This window comes from Panthera pardus, unplaced genomic scaffold (assembly GCF_024362965.1).
Source record: "Panthera pardus isolate Hobbes unplaced genomic scaffold, ASM2436296v1 HiC_scaffold_8, whole genome shotgun sequence".
Classification (NCBI taxonomy): Eukaryota; Metazoa; Chordata; class Mammalia; order Carnivora; family Felidae; genus Panthera; species Panthera pardus.
Window position 1 is genome coordinate 123,641,933 of NW_026527013.1, and position 13,343 is coordinate 123,655,275.

The window sequence follows — 13,343 nt, forward strand, 5'->3', positions numbered from 1 at the left end:
TTAATTGACCTCATATATCAATATGCCTGCCATTGTTGATGATCTGTTACTATTGTATTAAATAAGTAGTGCTGGAAAGTGTGTCCCAGCTTGGTTGTTGGGTAAGCCCCACAGCTCCAATTGGCATTAACAGAATATATTGCTAATTCTAGGATTCCTGCTTTGGGATCATGTCCCCAAACTTTATCTCCTTCTGCTTTTTGTACTTTTAAGCTGCTCACTGACACCACAATGAAGAAATAAAGGAATAAGTGTGTTGATACATCAAGTAGAGTAGAACATTTTAAGTTTTTCACTTCTTTACAGCAATATCTAAGATAGAGGTTTCTGTATATTCCATTCCCTTTTATCTTATCCAATCAAAGGTAGAATCCTAGAATACAAGGAGAAAAAATTAAAGTTGTTGAATTGCTTTTCTAGATTTATAAGTAGATAGCCTAACTTGCTTTGTTTTCAGTTTTATTCTCTGTAAAAATATTGAATGATCTTAAAAACTTTTAATTCTGATATAAACATCTTCATTCTTATTTATTCAGTTAGCTATTTCATTATGCCTGTAAATGTACTGAAAAAATTCAGTTGATTCAGTTGATTGTAATACTTTAAAAATGGGGGCGTCTGAGTGGCTCAGTCAGTTAAGCATCCAACTCTTGATCTATGCTCAGGTCATGATCTCACAGTTTGTGGGATCGAGCCCTTTGTTGGACTTTGTGATGGCAGTGTGGAGCCTGCTTGGGATTCTCTCTCTCCTTCCCTCCCTCCCTCCCTCTCTCTTTCTTAAAATAAGTAAATAAACTTTTAAAATGTTACTTAACAGCGATATGTGAAGTTAAATGGATTGAGAAAAATTTAATTCATATGAAAGTAATATTCTTAATATTAATGTATGAAATGACATGAACTTCAGTAGAACTTCAGTAGAGCAAATTCTACTTTCATACTTATAATTTATTGTAGATTTTAATTTGAATGTTCAATAAGTTAAAAAAGCTAAAGATTAAAAAGTTTTGGTGGTAGAGAAAGTATTAGATAAGGTCGTATAACTCTTCCTGATACAAATTTCACATACATATTTGCTCACTTCAGCTGATAGTCTTGGATTGAGGCTAGAGCTTTGATGTTCTTAGTTTAAAAACAGTTAAGTAATTGAATATAAAGCTATACATACCATTTTGTATGGTGTTCAACTGTGATGATTTTTAAAATATGTTATTAAAAACAGACTTCATGCCTATGCTCTTTTTTAGGATTTTATTTTTCCTGACTTCTTGACAATAATATGAAAATATGTATTATGATAAAACTTTGCAGTTTTTTCAGTTATGCTAAACAAAGTGGACAGGCAACAAAATTTTAAACTAAGATACATATTTCTACTCAAACTCGTAGTAATACAAATTTTTTTGGTCAAATTATCTGTCAAATGTATGAATCTACATTTCTCTGTTTTTATTTCAGGCATTCCTCGGGTTATCCAATGTAAATTTAGACTTCCCCTGAAACTAATCTGTCTCCCAGGTCAGCCTTCAAAAACTGCAAGCCACAAACTAACTATTGATACCAACAAATCTCCAGTCAGTCTTCTCAGTCTCTTTCCAGGTAGGACTTTTGAAGTAACATGCCTGTACCACCAGAAATGTTAAGAATTCAGAATGGAATCCTTCATGAACAGGTAATGATGGGGTAATTATCAGATAATTGTTAAGTCAGAATATAAAAATGCCTCAAGGCTTTTTCTCTCGTTTGCCTGTTCAAAGGCAAATAGCTTATATCAACAAGGTAATAAGGTATACCTTTTAAGTTTGATTAAAATTATTATAATCATTATTTTGCTTTCAGTATTCAGAAATGAAAACATCAAATATTTCTTTTTAGACTGTGGAATTTTTTGGCTTGGAATGTAAATATTTATTATTCATCTTTATTGTAGGTTTTTGGCTATGTACGTTTTAAAACTATATTCTTATGCCCCAAAAGTAATCCCATAAGTAGAGGCTCTTTGTGGTTTTGGTTTCTCTAGCAGCTGGAGGGGACGATTGTTCATTCTCTGGCTCTGATCCTTTAGAAAGGGCTTCATATATAAAGCTTGAATATCACAGTGAATTTGGGGTAATTTGTGAAGGTGTGACTTTCTCCAGGTGTCAATATTTCTTTCTGAATAGCTTAGAAAAGAGAGAGGTGTTGATTGGGTAAAATATCTTTAGTAACCAGAGTTTCTAAGATGTAGCATCTATTAGCTTTCCTGGTAATGGGGTGGAATTAAAAAAAAAAAATTCTGGGAATTAAATCAACGTTTTAAAATCCCTCATTAAAGATTGGCACTGTTGACTACAATATGCATCCTCACCTTTGCATTAGTGGATAGGATTTAGAATACAAAGAGTATTTTCCACAAGGTTTAGAAATTTATGGTAAGTCAACTTTTGCGTTATTAACTACTTAAAGCGCTTAAAATTTATTTTTCATTAATTTGAAGTGTTTAAAAAGCTTTATTTATATTTAATCAGTGAAAAATCTCCAAAATTAAATACTTTTTATTAAAATTAATCTGTTCTTCAGTTTGAATTGAGTTTGGGTGTGTGTATACATATATATATTTATATACATATTTGTGTGTATATATATATATATATATATATATATATATATATATATATATACATATATATATATATATATGACACCATGTTAGCCAATAGTTGTGAACTATTCGGTTTCTTTCTCCTTTCCCTTCATTTCTCTTTCTTTAGTCAATTTTCCTATAATATATTTGGGTTATAGAAAAAGGCAGAAAGAGTCACTATGCTTACAACACCTAATACGAATGTATTAGTTCCTTGAGTCTCCTATACTGCCCTGGGAATATAGTTGGAAATTACGTGTTTCATACTCAATTTGAAAAATGTTTAAGACCCTGGCTTCTGAGTAAGTGATATTTTCTCTAGATGGGTAAAAACTCACAGAGATTAAATAAAAGTAGATGCTTTTAACCAGAGAGGCAATCTCTGTAAGATATGAATTAGACAAGAAGAACTAAGGAAAGCTTAGATAAGCTCATCCATTTTCCTTCTGATTTGGGGCTCAATTGTTTTTGTGTCACAGGTTATCTTAGGCTTATCAGCATATACTTGCTTCTTAGTCACTTTAGAAATGGGATTCAATGGCAAACTTAAAAATTTCGCCCAAGATCCAATGTATTTGATGTAGCATGTTCTGTTTTGGAGTTCTTGGATGTGTGTTCATATTGGACATGATGAAATCCTGTAATTATTTAAAATAAGTACTCTTGGTACTTTTTCACTTTTTACTTCTTGAGAGTGCTTTTCACCCTTGGTATATAAGACTTTTATATGTTGGTGTCAGATAAAGTTATAATTGCGAATTTGTTTTTTAACTGAAGTAAACAAAATTAATGAGCTTCAGAGAAGAAATAAAACTAGCTTTAGTCTACATGTCTTCCTATTTGTTTATTTCACTTCTTTGTTTTGAACAAATATAGGTATATTTAAAATAACTTTAATTTTTCTGATTACAAAAAAATGAGAAATTTAGAAATGGACAACTAAAAAGAAGAAAACAAAAGTTATTGGTAATTCTGTTATCCATCATTGTCTACTTATTTTTAATTATATTTCCCTAATCTTTATAAAAATATCTTTCCTAAGTATTTAATTACCCTCAAAGGATTTCACTTTGCATACTGCTGTGAAGTATTTTTCTACAAAATTACATATTTTTATTACATGATTATAAGGATGCCATAGTATTCTATCATAAATTCATACTATAAAATCATTTGGCCAGCATTATATTTTTGATATGTATGTTGTTTTCAGTTTATTAATATTATAAATATATTGTAGCAGTACTTCTCCAAATTTATTATTATTTCTTTGGCGAATACCTAAATGTGGAATTATAGAATCAAAGGATAAGAATATTTTTAAAACTTTTGAAATATAATGTCAAACTGACTAACTAAAGGGCCCTATCAGTTAACCCTATCAACAGTACTTGAATGGAGGTATCTAGTAGTACCCCAAATCCATACCTTTAGAGAATATTATAATTATAAAAAGCTTTAATATACTTAATGGCTGTGTATTTATATGTGTATATATAAATAACTATCTGGGTGCTTTTGGCTAAATGTTATTTAAGCACTAAAGATACACATACATACACATATACATATATTTTCTCATATAAAAATTGAGGTCCAGAAATGGGCAGTGGAAGCTGGTGTAGTGGTTTTATGAATGTTATCAGAGACCCAGCTTTTTTCTTTCTTTGCATTGTACCGTTTCTAGTGTGTTGGCTTGTTCCAGGGCAATAAGCTACTTCAGATTCGGTCATCATAACTGACTACAAGGCAGGAGATAGGGGAAAAGAGATAGCTATAGCAACAACTGTAACTTTTATTAGAAAGGTGTGTTTCTGTAATGTTCTTAGGAAATTTCTATTTAAGTTTCAATAGCCTTAATAGCATCACATAGCCTCTTCTAGCTGTAAAGGAGACTGAAAACTAATATAGATGGATGGAGGGAAGGGAGGAAATAGATGTTAAATTAGGTGACATTCAGGGTATGCCATAATACTAGTAATTTTACACAAAAATTTTACTTTAATGTTATAACAAATAGCATGCCATTGTAACAGTCTTTTTGCTAGTAGAATATATGGCTATCTTGTCAATAAATTTATTTATTTATTTATTTATTTATTTATTTATTTATTTATTTATGTTTATTTATTTTTGAGAGAGAGAAAGTGAGACAGAGCACGAGTGGGGGAGGGGCAGAGAGGGAGACAGAATCGGAAGCAGGCTCCAGGCTCTGAGCTGTCAGCACAGAGCCCAAAGTGGGGCTCGAACCATGAACCGTGAACCAAAGTCGGATGCCAAACTGACTGAGCCACCCAGGCGTCCCAGTCTTGTAAATAAATTTATATTTTAATGATTACATAATATTCCCTTTTTTGGAGGTACCATATATATAGTTCTTTTTTCTTTTCTTTTTTTTTTTTTGGACTTCTCTGTTTCTTTTCAGAGAAACTGCTTGAAGACAAGTGACTGAGTTAAAGAGCATGCACATTTGAAAACTTTATTTAAATGCCAGCCTTCCTTCCAGAATAATTTTATCAGGTTATGTGCCCAGCATCAGGGTTCATACTAAGGGTAGCAGCTAGATTTTGGAAATTTTTGACATAGGTGAAAAATGACATCTTTTTTAAAAATTTACATTTCTAAATTATTAGCATAGACATTTTATAATTTTTATTAACTGCTTACATTCTTTTTTAACATATAAGGTTTATATTTTTACATAGTAAAATTTAAGATTTAATTTCATTAATTGCTTTCTTTATAGTTTCAGGTTTGTTTTCGTGCTTAGAATGGCCTCTGTTTTAAGAGTATAAAACATTTACTTATATTTTCTTCTGGTACATTTTAATACATTCTTTAATTCTCAAACACAGCTCTAGGTGTATTTTTTGCTTTTTTATTTTTATTTTTTTGATAATTTATTGCCAAGTTAGCTAATATACAGTGTATACAGTGTAGTTTGGGCTTCAGGAGTAGATTCCTGTGATTCATCACTCACATACAACACCCAGTGCTCATGCCAACAATTGCCTTCCTCAATGCCTATCATCCATTTTCCCTGCCCAGCCCCCCACCTCCCCTCCCCCCCCCCACCTCCAGTCCTCTCCCCAGTCAATCCTCAGTTTGTTCTTTGTATTTAAGAATCTCTTATAGTTTGCCTCCCTCTCTGTTTGTAACTTATTTTTCCCTTGGCTTTCCCCACGGTCTTCTGTTAAGTTTCTCAAATTCTACGAAACATATGATATCTAGTGAAAACATATGATATCTTCTCTGACTGACTTATTTCACTTAGCATAATACCCTCCAGTTCCATCCACATTGTTGCAAATGGCAAGATTTCATTCTTTTTCATTGCTGAGGAGTATTCCATTGTGTGTGTGTGTGTATATATATATATATATATATATATATATATATATATACCACATCTTCTTTATCCATTCATCAGTTGATGGACATTTGGGCTCTTTCCATAATTAGGCTATTGTCGATAGTGCTGCTATAAACATTGGGGTATACGTGACCCTGCAAATAAGCACTCCTGTATCCTTTGTATTAATTCCTGGTAGTGTTATTGCTGGGTTGCAGGATAATTCTATTTTTAAGTTTTTGAGGAATCTCCACACTGTTTTCCAGAGTGGCCTCAGCAGTTGGAATCCCACCAACAGTGCAAGAAGGTTCACTTTTCTCCACATCCTTGCAAATATCTTGTTTTCTGAGTTGTTCATTTTAGCCACTCTGACAGGTGTGAGGTGGTATCTCAGTGTGCTTTTGTTTTTTATTTCCCTGATGATGAGTGATGTTGAACATCTTTTCATGTGTCTGTTAGCTATCTGGATGTCTTCTTTGGAAAAGTGTCTATTCATGTCTTCTGCTCATTTCTTCACTGGATTATTTATGTTTTGGGTGTTGAGTTTGGTATGTTCTTTATAGATTTTATTTTATTTTATTTTATTTTATTTTATTTTATTTTATTTTATTTTATTTATAGATTTTAGATACCAACCCTTTATCTGATATTTTCTTCTGATACATTTTAATACATTCTGTAATTCTCAAACACAGCTCTTGGCTACATTTTTTGCTTTTTAAAAATAACTTTATTGGAATATAACTTATGTACAAATGTTTGAAGTATACAATTTGGTGAGTTTTGATGTTTGTATATGCCTGTGAAACCAGCTCCACAATTCCAATGCTAAAAATATCCATCACCCCCAAAATTTCCCTTGTACCCCTTTGTACCCTGTATTCCCTTTTCCCAGGCAACCACTGGTTTGTTTTCTGTCACTAGAGATTAGTTTAAATTTTCTGGAATTTGATAAGATGGAAATTATTTAGCATATGCTCTTTTTCATCTGCCTACCCAGTGATTTATCTGATTATATGAATTGCAAATATTTTCTCCCAATCTGTGGGATGTCTTTTCATTATTGTAACAGTGTCTTTGGAAGAGGAGAAGTTCTTAGTTTTGATAAAGCCCAATTTAAATTTCTTTCTTTTTTTTTGTTTATTTATTTTTGAGGGGGGGGGAACAGAGCATGAGTGGGGGAGGGGCAGAGAGAGAGAGAGAGAGAGAGAGAGAGAGAGAGAGAGAGAGACAAAATCCAAAGCAGTTTCCCGGCTCTGAATTGTCAGCAGAGAGCCTGATGCGTGACTTGAACTCAAAAGCCTTGAGATCATGACCTGAACTGAAGTCGGATGCTTAACCGACTATAAATTTCTTTTCCTTTATAACTTGTGATTTTAATGTTATATCTAAGAAATCTTTGTCTAACTCAAGTTTACAAAATTTTTCTTCTATGTTTTTGTCTATCAGTTTTCTAGTTTTACATTTGACATTTAGGTCTCTTTTTCATTTTGAGTTGACATTTATGTATGATATGAGATATGGATAAAATTCTTATTTTTGTATATGAGCATCTAATGTTCAGCACTGCTTTTGAAAAGAATGTCCTTTTTTACTGGATCATCTTTGCAACTTTGCTGAAAATCATCTGTGTATCATAGGACTATAGAAGTCATTTGAAAAAATATATATATTTCTGCTCTCTTCATTTTATTCCATTGATCTGTTTGTCTTTTGCTATATACCAAAAGCATAGTGTCTCAATTACTGTAAATATGTATGTTAAGAAGTCAGACTATAATTTCCCCAACTTCATTCTTCTTTTTTTAAAGAGTTGCTTGGATATTTTAGATCCTTTGCATTTTGTTAGGAATTGTAAGAATCAGTTTGTCAAGTTAAAAAAAATGCCTTCTGGGATTTGTTTGGAAATGGGATTGCATTAAATCTATTGATCAATTTGGAAGGAAACAACATCTTAACAATATTGAACGTGGTACAATTTGCTCTACTTATCCTAGTTTCTTAAGATGAAAGTAGAGACCGTCATTTATTTAGGGTTTGTTTCATTTTTCTCAGTCAGAATTTGTCATTTTCAATGTACAGGTCTTACAAATCTTTTGTCAGATTTGTCCCCGAGTATTTACTATATTTTGATGCTATTGCAAATTATATTGTTTCATTTCGATTTCAAATAGTGCTTTTCTATTATAGGCATACCTTGTTTTATTGTGCTTTGCAGATAGTGTGCTTTTTACGAATTGAAATTTTGTGGGTCAAGCAAGTCTATTGGCACCATTTTTCTAACAGTATTTGTGCACTTCATGTCTCTGTGTCATATTTTGGTAATTCAAAATTTTTATTATTATTATATTTGTTATAATGATCTGTGATCAATGTCACCATTGTAATTGTTTTGAGTTGTCACGAACCATACCTATTTAACATGGCAAACTTCATTGATAAATGTGTGTGTTCTGACTGCTCCAGTGGCCATTCCTCTGTCTGTTTGTCTCTCTCTCTCTGGCTCGCTCTCTCTCTCTCTCTCTCTCTCTCTCCCCTCAGGCCTATCTATTACCTGAGTCAAAGAAAATACTGAAATTAGGCCAGTTAATGATCCTCCAATGGCCTTTAAGTGTTCAAGTGGAAGAAGGGGTCACACATCTCTACTTTAAACCAAAAATTAGAAATGATTAAGCTTAGGGATGAAGGCATGTCACAAAAGCAGAGATAGGCCAAAAGCTAGGCCTCTTGTGTCAAATGGTTAGCCAAGTTGCGTATGCCTCAGAAAACCTCTTGAAAATCTGCTTTAGTGAACACATGAATGATAAGAAAGCAAAACAGCTTTACTGCTGCATGTCTGCTGACACAATATCCATTTTACAGCCCATAGATAAAGGAATCATTTTAACTTTCAAGTCTTATTAAAAAAAAATTCTTAAGGCTGTAGCTGCCATAAAGAGTGATTTCTCTGATGGATCTGGGAAAAGTAAATTGAAAACCTTCAGCAAAGGATTCACCATTCTAGAACTTTCATGATTCATGAGAAGAGGTCAAGATGTCAATATCAACAGGATGATTTGGAAGTGTTCAAGACTTCATTGGAGGCAGTAACTGTAGATGTGGTGGAAACAAGCAAGAGGACTAGAAGTGGAGCCTGAATATGGGACTGAATTGCTGCAATCTCATGAAAAAGGGATTATAAGGAATAAGGAGGTGCTTCTTACTGAGGAGCAAAGAAAGTGTTTTTTTTTTTTAAATTTTTTATGTTTATTTAATTTTGAGAGAGACAGAGTGTGAGTCAGGGGAGGGGCAGAGAGAGAGAGGGAAACACCGAACCCGAAGCAGGCTCCAGGCTCTCAGCTGTCAGCACAGAGCCCAATGTGGGGCTTGAACTCACAAACCACGAGATCATGACCTGAGCCGAAGTTGGACGCTCATCTAACTGAGCCCCCCAGGCACCCCAGAAAGTGGTTTCTTGAGATGGAATCTACTTCTGGTGAAGATGCTATGAAGATTGTTGAAATGAAAGCAAAGGAATTAGAATATTACACAAATGTAGTTGATAAAGCATTGGGAGGGTTTGAGAGGTTTGACTCCAATTGTGAAAGATGTTCTACTGTGGGTAAAATTCAGTCAAGCAACATCACACACTACAAAGAAATCTTTTGTGAAAGGATGCGACAGATTTCGTTGTTGTCTTATTTTAAGAAATTGTCACAGGTATCCAAACCTTCGGCAACCTCCATCCTGATCAGTCAGCAGCCATCAACACTGATACTTGAATAACTTCAATATTTTGCTGGATTATTTTATAACGAGAACTTCCCCCTTACCTACTATTGGCTATGTGGTGCAATTTGAGTAGGATCATCTAGATGTTTGGTTCTTGGTCTTAATACTGATTTTTAAAATAATGAGTTGATTCTCTAGCATCCTTCATTAGTGAGCATTTGGCCTTTTTTTGGTTTGTTTTTAGTATCACTATGAACACATGCCTTTAAATATTTTTTAAAATTTTATTTAAATCCAAGGTAGTTAACGTACTGTGTAATAATGATTTCAGGAGTAGAATTTAGTGATCCATCACTTACATACAACACTCAGTGCTCATCCCAACAAGTGTCCTCCTTAATGCCTATCACTCATTTAGCCCATCCCCCCCACCCAGTATTCCTCCAGCAACCCTCAGTTTGTTCTCTGTATTTAAGAGTCTCTTAATGGTTTGCCTCCCTCTTGTTTTTATCTTATTTTTTCCTGCCCTTTCTGTGTGTTCATCTGCTTTTTTCCTTAAATTCCACATAGGAGTGAAATCATATGATAGTTGTCTTTCTCTGAAAGACATCAGTTGATGGACATTTGGGCTCTTTCCCTGATTTGGCTGTTGTCGATAGTTGTAATTTGGCTGCTATACTATAAAAACTGGAATGCATGTGCCCCTTTGAATCAGCATTTTGGTATCCTTGGCATAAATGCCTAGTAGTGCAATTCCTGGGTTGTAGGGTAGTTCTATTTTTAATTTTTTGAGGAACCTCCATACTGTTTTCCACAGTGGCTGCACCAGTTTGCATTCCCGCCCGCTGTGCAAAGGGGTTCCTTTTTCTCTGCATCCTCTCCAACATGTGTTGTTACCAGAGTTGTTAATTTTAGCCATTCTGAGGTGTGAGGTGGTATTTCATTGTGATGTGTTTTGCTTTTTTGATACTCAAATATTTTCATCTCTGGCCAGAAATCTCCTTAAATTGGCTTTTACATCCTTTCCACACTACTACTCACTGATAGTTTCCTTGCTTTCTGGTGTGACAGCTCTTCTAGGTTCATCTTATGTATTTCCTGCCTCAAACCTGGAATGAAACAGAAGGAAGGAAATGAAATGATTTCAGAGTATTATTTTGAGGCACAAATGTTAGCAATTGGGAATTACCATGGAAATCAGCTAATATGTTCTAATTCATACACAGGCTTTAAACACGACTAGTGACATAAAAAATACTTGTCATCAACTGAACTTCCTATTTCAAACATGTAGTGTTTTCTTTGTGGTTATGTAAAGTCATATTTTTCTTTTCTTTGTAGGCTTTGCCAATCAGTCAGAAGACGATCAGGTGAATGTAATGGGTTTTCGCTTCTTAGGAGGTTCCCGAGTTACTCTTCTTGCTTCTAAAACCTCTCGTAAGTAAAACCAGGGTATTCTTACTTTTGAAGTTTTCTATTGAGGACACCACATCATAGATCATCACATCAAGGATTTCTGCAGAGGGTGTGTTCAGTTAGATATTGAAAACTAAGAGTCATGTTATTAAAAGTACGTAGGAAATTAAAGTTACGAAGATAGGATCCTGTTTTATTAAAGATATGTAATTTTGGTGGTGGGGATTAGTAGAGTTTGAGAGAACAGTTTAAATAATTGAAAATATTTTTGATGTTTGTTTGTTTATTTATTTTGAGAGAAAGAGACAGAGTGTGGGTGGGGAAGGGGCAGAGGAGACACAGAATCCTAAGCAGTCTCCAGGCTCCTAGCTGTCAGCGCAGAGCCCAACGTGGGGCTCGAACTCACAAACTGTGAGATCATGACCTGAGCCAAAGTTGGATGCTCAATCAACTGAGCCACCCAGGCACCACGAAAATATTTTTGAGATTTTGAGATAGGTATTCGGTGAACTAGGTTTTAGTAACTACTAGAAACTGGAATTAAGTTATGTGGGTATGTATGTTCATATACCTGCCTTTTGGACATTGGTAAAGATGAAGGTGAAAGTGTGAATAGCTTTTGCTGATGCTAATCTCAGTAGAGTGAAAAGTAGTAATTATATAGTCAAGTTTGAATTTCATATTTATATATTCTTTATTGATTTGGTTGCTTCATAGGACAATAATAGTTGAAACTACTCAATGTAAAAGTGGCTTCTCATATGTGTGTGATACCAAAGCTACTAAAGTCATTGAGTTATATATATCTTCATGGAAATAAAGTATAATATTAAGAAGCGAGTGTTTAACAAATTTTCGGACACCAAGGGTATTAGGGAGAATAAATGCATGTATGTATATGTTGAAAAGTTTGGCTGAGTGCACTTAGCACACGTTTAAAATCTCTGCAATTTGTGAAATGAGTGTTTACTTTCTACTTAATACATTTTCTGTTTTAGTTGGTTATTTCTTGCATGATCAGCAAATATAGTAAAATAAGGATATATTTCTTTTGAAAAATGAAGGTGTTAGGAGGAAGATAAACACATCCCTATTTTAGAAACTATAACGATGTTACAGTTCTGGAATATGTAGAGTGGTGGCTGGTGAAATAGACTTGGATACAAATAAAAATTCTAGAATAAGGCATAGAAATCAAAGATAATTCTTTAAAGAATGAAGGGATTCTGTACTTTTTATGGTCTTTGTGATTGGTCATGATTGTAGTCTTGTTTGCATTGGCACCATTTTGTTTTGATTAGATTTAATCTTCATTTGGATGATGGAGTTAGTTTGGTACATTTCTCTTTGTTAAACTGTTCTCTTTAGTTAAACTAAAAACCTGTTGCCAGCATTTCTTTGGGAAGTTGTACACATCTGTTTGACTTCAGTTGATGTGTCATATGATGAATCTGCAGTTGAAATTACTAAAACAAGGCAAAAAGTTATTCTTGGTGCAAATGTGGATACTTATGTCCTAATTTGCTCTTTTTTAGATAAAGTAACTCTTAGAGCATTGCTATTGCCCATGATTACCTTACCATTTCTGAATTTCACCAAATATCCAGGTATATAACTGATATATTCACATTCATCTGAATATATGGTAGTGCCTTCACACAGCCATACTATGGTCAGACAGAGTAAATAATGGAATAGGACAGAACCTTTTAAATAAGAAACCAAATGAGCTATATATGCTGAAACCTGAGGTACCATCATTATAATTCCCTGATGGTGTTTAGCCTTCCGTGATACGGAATTTTACCTAGGAAATGCCTGTGGTGATGAAGGGAGGTAGGTATGAAGAGAGTAGTTTTTTGGGGTTGAGGCAGATGTTGAGGATCCTTCCTGCTATATCAGAGTATTCTACCCCAAGACAAGAATGATGTAATTTGTACCCAGTCTATGTTTGGCATCTTTTATTTTTGGTGAAAGGCACATAGTTTTTAGTCTAGAAATCTGAATTCACAGAAAAGCCCTACATATGGAAAGAACCCAGTATTTCTTCCCTGGTAAACAGTCAAGTGCTTTGTAAGTCATATAGAGTTGCCTTCGGATATTGGATAGTATTTTCTGTGGACTCCACATATTCATCTCTTTTTAAAACCTGCTTGATAATCAGCCAAACCTTGAACTGTGCTGATGGTAATTTTAGTTCAATTTCCTGATTAGTTATGGATCAGCCAGAGCAGACAAGAG

The 13,343-nt window shown here is 33.9% G+C and overlaps 1 protein-coding gene across 10 annotated transcripts in view; it reads left to right on the plus strand.

Moving 5' to 3' along the window:
* Positions 1 to 13,343, plus strand: part of BBS9 (Bardet-Biedl syndrome 9) — a 434,898-nt gene that overhangs the window by 202,184 nt on the left and 219,371 nt on the right. For all 10 annotated transcript variants that reach the window (XM_053897794.1, XM_053897793.1, XM_019443775.2 and 7 more), the window contains 2 exons: positions 1,459 to 1,599; positions 11,028 to 11,123. In XM_053897794.1, coding sequence (XP_053753769.1) covers positions 1,459 to 1,599; positions 11,028 to 11,123 — 237 coding nt within the window. The remainder of the gene's footprint in view (positions 1 to 1,458; positions 1,600 to 11,027; positions 11,124 to 13,343) is intronic.